Source organism: Mus caroli, chromosome 13 (assembly GCF_900094665.2).
Source record: "Mus caroli chromosome 13, CAROLI_EIJ_v1.1, whole genome shotgun sequence".
Classification (NCBI taxonomy): domain Eukaryota; kingdom Metazoa; phylum Chordata; class Mammalia; order Rodentia; family Muridae; genus Mus; species Mus caroli.
Window position 1 is genome coordinate 15,033,960 of NC_034582.1, and position 9,372 is coordinate 15,043,331.

The 9,372-nt window shown below is 41.6% G+C and overlaps 1 protein-coding gene across 2 annotated transcripts in view; it reads right to left on the minus strand.

Annotated features, from left to right (window-relative positions):
- Positions 1-8,382, minus strand: part of Nme8 (NME/NM23 family member 8) — a 58,530-nt gene extending 50,148 nt beyond the window's left edge. Inside the window, exons 1-8 of one of the 2 annotated variants that reach the window (XM_021180361.1) lie at positions 8,228-8,382; positions 7,941-7,999; positions 7,581-7,623; positions 7,446-7,503; positions 7,161-7,267; positions 4,901-4,972; positions 1,674-1,790; positions 997-1,063 (exon numbers count right to left, since the gene is read on the minus strand). In XM_021180361.1, the coding sequence (XP_021036020.1) occupies positions 997-1,063; positions 1,674-1,790; positions 4,901-4,972; positions 7,161-7,267; positions 7,446-7,503; positions 7,581-7,613 (454 nt within the window). In that variant the 5' untranslated portion in view covers positions 7,614-7,623; positions 7,941-7,999; positions 8,228-8,382. The remainder of the gene's footprint in view (positions 1-996; positions 1,064-1,673; positions 1,791-4,900; positions 4,973-7,160; positions 7,268-7,445; positions 7,504-7,580; positions 7,624-7,940; positions 8,000-8,227) is intronic. The other variant, XM_021180359.1, reaches the window with a different exon arrangement.
- Between the last annotated feature and the right edge of the window lie 990 nt (positions 8,383-9,372).

Genomic DNA, 9,372 nt, shown 5'->3' on the forward strand with positions numbered 1-9,372 from the left:
TCCACCCGGGGTTCCCACCATTCAGCATTAACAATGACTGAAGCTTCAGCTATGCACTGTGCAAATACAAATGACGAACCAACAGAGCTACTATCTAAGAAGTACTCTCTTAGCACAGACTTCTTGTGTCTTGGTTACCTCTCCTGTTACTGTGATAAAAGACCGGACAGAAGCAACTTCCAGCAAAAAGGGTTTGTTTTGCCTCACAGATCAAGCAAACCAGCTCCCATGGTGGGGAAGTCAAGGTGGCATGTGGTCACATCACACTACAGTTGAGAGGCAGAGTGTGATGAATGAACATGGATGCTCAGCTACTGGTCCCTCTTAGGCACTCCAGGGTCCACCCTGGGGAATGGCATTACCTACAAGTGATCTTCCCTCCTCAGAAGAAAATGTTAAAGAACCCGATCAAGGGAATCCTGCACGGGCACTTCTAGATTCTGTCAAATTGACAGTTAACACTAACTGTCACATCAGATCACAGGGTGTAAGTAACTCTTTTCCTTTACTGTCCCTCAGGAAGTAAACATATGTGCATATGTGCTCAAGAGTATAATACAAGCATATGAATACATGCGCACAGTAGAACAGATACACACACAAACACATGGAGAATCCAGTAAAGGCATGGAATTTTCAACTGGGATGTAAGTAAAAGCTACTTAATTCAGAGGAGAAATTAACTTTAACAAAGTTAGGAGGTGATAAATGAACTAGAAACTAGCTGCCCAGATCAGTTTCAGGAGATAGGAGCACACCCCTGGGTAAGCTTTGAAGGGTCTTTATCCAGAAGATGAGGCAAGAGAAACAAACAAACAAACAAACAAACAAACAAACAAATAAAAAAAGGTGCCATGTCTTGCAGTGTCTGAGCCATTGTGAATTGGAACAGCCCTGTACTGACTACACTGATAAAGCAGCTCTTTGTTGCTATGGTAGTGTAGTGAGGGAGTGTGTGCAGATACAGTAGCTCGACTCTGTTACATTGTTACTTACCAGCACTTTCATACTGTACTTCCCCATAGTCTTCATCCATTGCATCTACTAGAGGAATTTCAACATACTGTGAAAGAGAAAGGAAAGTAAAACAGTTACTTTAGTGTAACAGTGGAAGAGTGTCTAGAAACTTTGTTTCTAGTAAACAAAAGGCAGGGGATAGAGTGTAAAACACAAAGACCCCTTTGTTTTATATTGGCCCATGCATCCAGCACCTTGCTAGTTAGAGAATGTTACACTTCACAAGAAGCGAAGGCTCTTGTGTCAGAGGATGAAGCCCCATTCTGTGATACTACTGGGAGGTTGTGGAAAATGTTAAAGTAAACCCTAAGTGGAACGATATAGTTCACTTAGGACACGGCCCTGAAGGATCTCTTCCTCTCCTCTTTCTTTTTCAGTTCTTGGCCCTCCACGAGTTAAGCAACTTGGTCTACTACAAACTGCCTGCCATGGTACGCTAGCTTGCTACAGCCCTAAAGCATTAGGAAGGGAAGGAAGACCATGAAATGCCACCAGTAGTAGGAACCCAATCTTCTTTAACAGCTGACTATGCTGGGTATTTTATCACAGTGACATAAAGTGCCCTAGCACATAGAGCTAGGGAAAATACCTTGGGAGAATATAAAATATAAAATATAATATTAAGACATTATACTAGTCATTCACGGGAATATTACCTGAGGACGATCCATTTCACCTGCTACAATTTTCCTCTCTTCATCTATCAAGGTAATGACTTTTCTATTGATAAGTGGAGCATTTGCACCCTGAATCTTTGCAATAATTTTACCATTCTACAAGAGGAAGTATAAAGAAAGTTTCATTTTCATAGTTAGTGATTATCATTCACTTTGAACTAAGTTGCCTCTCCTTGCTCCCACCTCCCATCAGGTTATACAGCTTCTACAATCAGCCATTTGAAAGTAGTACCGGTGATAACCCTACAGGAGTGGTCACCTATTACCACCAATCAGAAGTGCCTGCCTCATCCATGCTTTAAACGTGAGGGACTCCAGACAGGACCTTTAATTTGCTCTAATGATGTTCTGGATTCCTTTCTGTTGATTGTGATAAAACACAGTGATCAAAGACAATTTTGAGAGACAAGGGTCTATCTGGACTACACTTCACTATCATAATCCATCACTGAGGAGGATCAGGGCAGGAACTTGAAGTAGAATCCATAGCAGAACACTGCTAGCTGGCTTGCCCTCAAACTTTCTCATAAAGCCTAGGACACATGCCTAAGGATGGTGCCACCTACAGGAGACTGCACCCTTCTACACTAATTATTAATCATGACAAGAACTCAAATATGTCCACAGTCAATGAGATTTAGGTAATTCCTCAATTAAGACTCTCCTGATAGATGACTATGTTAGCTCAGACTGACAGTAAAAACTAAGACGGATGCCATATCTTTTTTTTTTTTTTTGAGACAGGGTTTCTCTGTATAGTCCTGGATGTCTTGGAACTCACTTTGTAGACCAGGCTGGCCTCAAACTCAGAAATCCACCTGCCTCTGCCTCCCAAGTGCTGGGATTAAAGATGTGTGCCACCACTGCTGGGCTCGGATGCCACATCTTTTTGTCTATCTTTCACCTTGTATGTATGAAACATCAGTTTATGGACATGGACCAGGCCTGATGGCATGGAATGAGAAGCCTGGTATCTAACCCTATTAAATAACAAATAAAACACCCAAAGACCCACAAAAGTACAGAGACACATGGCATAGCAACTACAGTTAAGAGTTAACAGTTAAGAGAAGCTGAGAACACTCAGAATCTCTACAAGACCGTGTCCAATCAGGGAGATCAGCGGAGGTATTTATATCAGGAAGTGTTTCATACTTTAAGATATGGAAGATTAATAAGAGAACAAGAAGGGGGAATGAAAAAAAAAAGAAAATATATTATGCAGAAAGGTAACAGACTGCAAGGGTGCAGGACCTCAAGGAGACAGGGCAAGTGAGGAAACACTCTGGGAAACTGGGTCTGAATCCAAAATGTATGGTCTTGACACTCAGAGAATTCTAAGTGAAGGCTCCCCTCCTTCGTCTCACTGGAATGCATACTGTGCCAATGACGTTCTTCTTTTTTTAAGATTTATATTAGTGTGTGTCTGTCTGTCTGTCTGCCTGTCTGTCATCTGTCTGTCTGCCTGTCTGTCTATGTGCATCCATGCACATGTGCACATACATGCAGTCAGCCTGGAGCTGACTTTACAGGTGGTTGTGAAACACTGCAGTGATTGACATGGGCTTAACTGCTGAGCCAGGCCTCTAGCCTCCCAGTTAAGTGGTGAAGGTTATTTTTCTGCTTTCTGGGAAGGACTGCAGGGAGCAGGAGAAGATTCTATCTGAAATTCAGTTGTAGGTCTAAGTTCTATACCAGTCTGATATGATAATTCTCTTGAGAAGAGCTGCTCCCACTGACACTTGCTGGAATGAAGTTTTGTCGGCTAGAAATGCTGACTAATAAAAAGAGGTTGGTACATAAGTGTTTGAGTAAATGAGTAATCTGGTGGAGGGCAGCTCTGTGGCTAGGGAATATCATTCTTTCATAAGTGGTCATCAACGTGGTATGTTCAGAGAAAGATGTCTGAGGCGGGAACATGGGGTTTAATAGATGGAGGTAAGTTGGAAGGAAAGATCTTTGATGGAAAGGAGAATAAAGCATTCACAAGCCAGGGCAGAGTGGGGTGTCTGAAACCCCGATAGCAAGGCTTGGGTTTGGAAGTCAGCCTTTGCACCACTTGCTAAACTGTGCGGTTATGAGCAGGATTCACGCTAAGATGTGAAATGACAGGACTGAGGTGGGAGAAAAGAAAAAGTAATCAAATGTAATGGATTCTAAGTAACAAAGGAAGATGAAGCAATAGGCTATGAACGGGAGGAAGGAAGAGAGAGAAAGAGATTGACTTTGCTCAGGAATCTGACAAAATCTGAAAAACATAACATAACAGAAACAAAAGCAAAACCCAACTAAAAACCAAAATCCTCCACCTTCAGGCTGCAGGCAGGTTTCAAACGAGGCAATTTTCCCCTCTGTATGGTTTCTTATTCTGTTTCTTTAAACTACATGCAGACTAGGTGGCATCAAACTGCCACTTTCTACAAAGACCATACTTCTTTAAAAGATGAAAATTCTATACATCAAACAGTATAATTCAACATAACACAAGAATATGATACATTTTTTACTCAACTAACTCAATAATTCATTTCCTGAAATAGTTGAAAGTGTATTATTTAATAGAATTGAGAGCTTATACACAAGAGATGTTATTAATAATTATTTCTACTATCAAAAGACATGCACCCTGTACCGGAGGGTTGACAGAGTGGTATATGCTTCCATCAAAGTTTCTATGACTACCACATGGTTGCATACTTAACTATAGACTGGTTTTTAAAAATATATGTTTTACTCTGTTGTTTCCTTACTGTTACAGTTGTGTGCCTATTATAAAATATAGGCAAGTATAAAGAATGAAAAAGATGGCTTCTCCAGCCCAGGTAGAAACCAATGATATCAGCTCCAGGAATAAACTCTCTACACTATTTCTGAACATTTGTGAACATGCAGATGGAAGCAAAAGGTGACTAGACAGACACCTTTGCACAAACCCATGAATACTTAGAGCCAATTCTCTCCTGCAGCTCTTCTGAGAACAGCCCTTTGTGCTGGTAAATGCAGTCTTATTTGGCTTTTTTTTTCTAATCAGCTTTGTGTGCAATAGTTTTAACAAGCTCCTGGGAGGTGAAATCTTAAATTTATTATTAGACAAATAGAGATAAGGCAAACACTGTGCAATTACTACCACCAGCAAACAACTCCATGATAATTCTCAGTGCTCCTTCATGTGAATCAGATAATGAGATGATAAATGCTATACTTACAAGACTAAAGAGAAACACGGGCTCACATTTATCTCTAAATGGCTGGAGAGTCACAATGTTGTCAGCTTCAGCCTGAAGGATATTGCAAACATTTTATACAAGAATAAGAAAGCAATGTCCACACCATTCTGTATGCTATGTTCAAACGATATCGAAGCATGCACAACTTTTCTGGGGACTGCAACATTTCTGGGGTTGTGATAGTTGTATGAAGGATCAAACAGCTTGCATTAGCAACTCAAGCCCTGTGCTATTTGGAGCCAGCTGTACCTATCAGTGTTCTCCTTTACAAAAGTGCTCTCCTGGCCCTTGGGCCTGTGAAGGCTGTATTCCCCAGTGTAGGGGAATGCCAGTACCAGGAAGTGGGAGTGGGTGGGTTGGTGAGTGGGGGAGGGGGTGGGGATAGGGGTTTTTGGAGGGGAAACCAGGAAAGGGGATAACATTTGAAATGTAAATAAAAAAATATCTAATAAAAATATTTAAATTTAAAAAACATCAAACAAAAAAAACAAAAGCAAAAGTGTTCTCCTTAGTCAAACTCCCCTCTGTTTCTACCTTCCTCACTTTCTGGTCTTGCCATCTCTCCTCTATTCCAGCCCACGTGTTCTTGATCTAATGTCTGTTGCTCCCTCCAGACAGGTCACTGTCCATCACCCAGGACAGAATGTCTCTTTCAATACTGTACTATAGACACGGGTGGGGCTGTCTCACTTGCTTTGTTAGGAAAGCAATGATTTTCCAACTACATGTAACTCCAGCTCCAAGGTTTCTGACACCTCTGTTCTTTTGGGACACACACACACACACGTACACAGAGAGAGAGAGAGAGAGAGAGAGACAGACAGACAGACAGACAGACATAGACACACAGAGAGACATACACACACCCACACAGACATACATACACTCACAGAGACACACACAGAGATGCACATATATTCAGACTAACACATGCACATAGTTTAAAAATATAAAGAAAAGAATGACAGGATGTTTCTGCAGAAGGGGAGGACTAGTCGACAGGTAAGGTCAGGAAGAAAACTGTGCAAAGGTCCTTTAGAAGACAGGGAAGGCCTGCACCTAAAAGATCCCATGGGTGGAGGTTTTGTGTCTGACTCATGGACTGCGTAGTTTAGAAACCTAGAGTAAAAATGCACATACCAGTTATCTCTTTCTGCTGTTTACAGCTAGCTCACTCAGGTATATATATATCTAGGAGAAATGTATTCTCTATCTGTTCAATATGGATCATGTAAAGTAAATCTTAAAAATTATTTTATAGCTTTTTAATATTTAAAGCATATCTTAATATTAAATAAATAATTATTAATCAATAATTGAACTCTAATAAAAAATTAGATTCACATAGCTAAATTGCCTCAAACACTAGATTTCACAATAATTTAATTTAGTAGCATCAGTTTTATAATTTTTAAAATTTGTGTGTGTATGAGAGGCCGAGAAAGGAGAGAGAGAGAGAGACTGACAGACCCATAGACCGACAGACAGGCAGACTGACAGACAGACAGAGAAAAGGAAAGACTCTTTCTCGGCTTCCTTCAATTGAGTCCCAGGGACCAAACTTACATCATCACGCCTGCCAGCAAGTGCCTTTGTCCACTGAACTAGCCCAACAGTCCTCAATTTTCAAATTTAAATTAATTAAAATTGAAAATGCATTTCTACAGTGGCTCTAGATAGTTCTCAAGTGTTCTGTTTGTGCATAAAGCCATATTGGACAGAAAGATTCTAACCAAATGTTAACTGGATATAGACTGAACTATATATTATAACTGGCTATAGATTGAATAATCAGTACAACTGAGTCACGTGCATTTGACTGTGAGATTTAATCTCTTGTCACTTTTGATAACTAACAGCTAAAAGAGAAATTACTTACTTTGAAATATGTGTGCATAGATGGGTGCCCAGGGTTCTACTCTGTGTCACCCAAGAAACAGTCCCCCATAATCTTAACTCAGGGACACATACTGACCATGCCATGCGACAATGTCAACAGATCTATGTCCATTACTATACTTTTCTGAGGTTTCGGTCACGATGAGTTATCTCAGCATCATGGAAATTTGATGAAAATCATACTAATTCTCAAACCTGTAGAACTAAGTAAATAGTTAAGACTACCAAGCCAACATTGTTTAGAGTGGAGACTGACAGTTTCCTTAAACTAATGAAATACTTGAAGTACAAGGAGATGTTGAAACACAGCAAACACGCTGAACAAAAACAAAAATCTTACAACGACAAAGTGAAGAATCTCATCTTCATTCAGTTCATTTTTTAGTTTTCTGAATAAACTTTGCACGGCTTTGCAAGGTCCACACCAGGCTTGGTAAACATCAATCACTGGGAAATATAGTAACATTTATCAAAAGGCAGAGTCAAAGAATCTGGAGGCTGTCACATTCCCATCCCAGATGAAGGACCCCAGGGAGGAAGGCAGGAAGGCAGCTTTGAAACAGGGAGTTGAATTCTGCAAGGTATGGAATCAAACCTGAACACTGACAGCAGAGAGCCCCAATACCTGTTAAGCCTTTGTTCAGCAACATCTCATCCCACAAGTTCTGACTATTGACGACTGACTGCAAAAAGCAAAATATGGTAAGAGGTGGCAAGTGTCGTTGCACCAGAAGACGACCTGCTGGCAGGATAGACCCACCTGTAGCTGGACTTCACGCTTTTTGCTTGCCATTTGTCTACTTCTGCATGGAATAGGAAAAGAAATACAAAACGTGGAATTTAAGCAATCTTCTCTTTGTATACCCAAGCCACATCTTAAAGTACTGCCCGATTCCCTTTAGAAAATACTGGCCTGCTCAGACTAGCCTCTAGAGAAGAGTCAGTGTCACAGGCAGGCTACTGCATGCTGGGCAGGGATTCTTTCAACAAACCAAAGCAATGCCAGAATGTTGCAGGCTTTTTTTTTTTTTTTTTTTTTGAAGTCATACTGTGTGTGTGTGTGTTAGTAATGTGGTGGTTTCCTATGCCTTTAGCAGAACATGTTCATTGGTAAACATACCTTTTAGATATGCTCACTCCACTATTATTGAGTTTTTAGGAGAAAATCACGACTGTTCTCTGGAGCAGAACACAAATATTCCATGGGTGATAACATCAAGGATGCATAGTAGAAGACATTAAGGTGAAAGAAAAAAATATCTCCTAAGACTGCATCCCGACAAAGTTGCTATACACCATAATGAAATGGGCCCTTTCTGTTAAACTGGGATCTTTATAGACAATTTAAATGGTCTCCCTTGCTGGGGTCTATGGCCCTTGATAGAATGAACTCCTGAAATTCAGTACCTGGACCGCTGGGTCAGGCCCGGGATGAAGGTGGCAGGGCTCCTGCTGTGCCTTCTTCCCCAGCAGGTCCAGTCAAAGGAGGGGATGAGGTATGCCTAGCATCACCCCCTGGAAGATGAAGGGCAAGGACGCCAACGTTCAGCCCTCGAGGCCCGGCTGGCCCTTCCCTCCCTGTGGTGGAGGCTCGAGGATCCTGCTCACAGCAGGTAGAACTGGACACCAAGCCCAAGCAAGAGCAGTTGGCGCCTAAAGTTCCTCCGGGACTCCTGCTGCATTGCTCTGGAAAGAACGTTTCTACTTCCTCAAGATCCCTCCCTCTGCTGCCTCCTACCAAGTTGCAGTCTCTGAGACTGTACAGGGTCGCCACCCCTCCCCCATCAACATACCCAAGTCCACCTCAGCATTTCCAAGTTCCCAGGGATTCTCGAGAGCGGACCTGGAAGTCTCTCTCCTGGGCTTTGGATCCTGTGTGATCAGCCACGCCTTACAATAAACATACAAATCCCTCAAATTGGAGCAGAAACAGTCCTTCCTCCCTGCTGAGATGACTCTCCACCTTTGTTAATCTACTCTGATGCTCTCCGTCTTCAGGGTTCCCACACACCCTTTCTTCAGTTCCAAGTTTGGCTCTCTCTCTCTCTCTCTCTCTCTCTCTCTCTCTCTCTCTCTCTCTCTCTCTCTCTCTCTCTCTCTCTCTCTCTCTCTCTCTCTCTCTCTCTTCTCTTCCTCTCCCTCTTGAGATAAAACCTGAGCATGATGTCAAAGGATAAAAAAAGTGCCATGGAGCACAGAGCTCAGCCGAGCGCTGTCCACATAAGCATCGAGCCTAGGCTGGATCTTGGTGTAATAAAAATCAGATTACCAATTATTGTGCTAATTGGAGTGAGTCTTCTGACAAAACTTTCACAGACATTCATGGACCCCTCGTTCCTAAAACACTAAAACGGCCAGAGCTTTGAGAATTTTCAGTTTGCTATTGCTATTTAACTCATTCAACAAAATCGCAATCTTTCCGCCTTAGTGTGTTCTTCCTGAAGTCTGTATATGAATTTTTCACATTGGCATATTTATAAAAACATTTTGTTTCTTGTCTCTTCTAGTTGACTATCACACTTAGAAACATTTAATTGCAGCTTCACAGAATG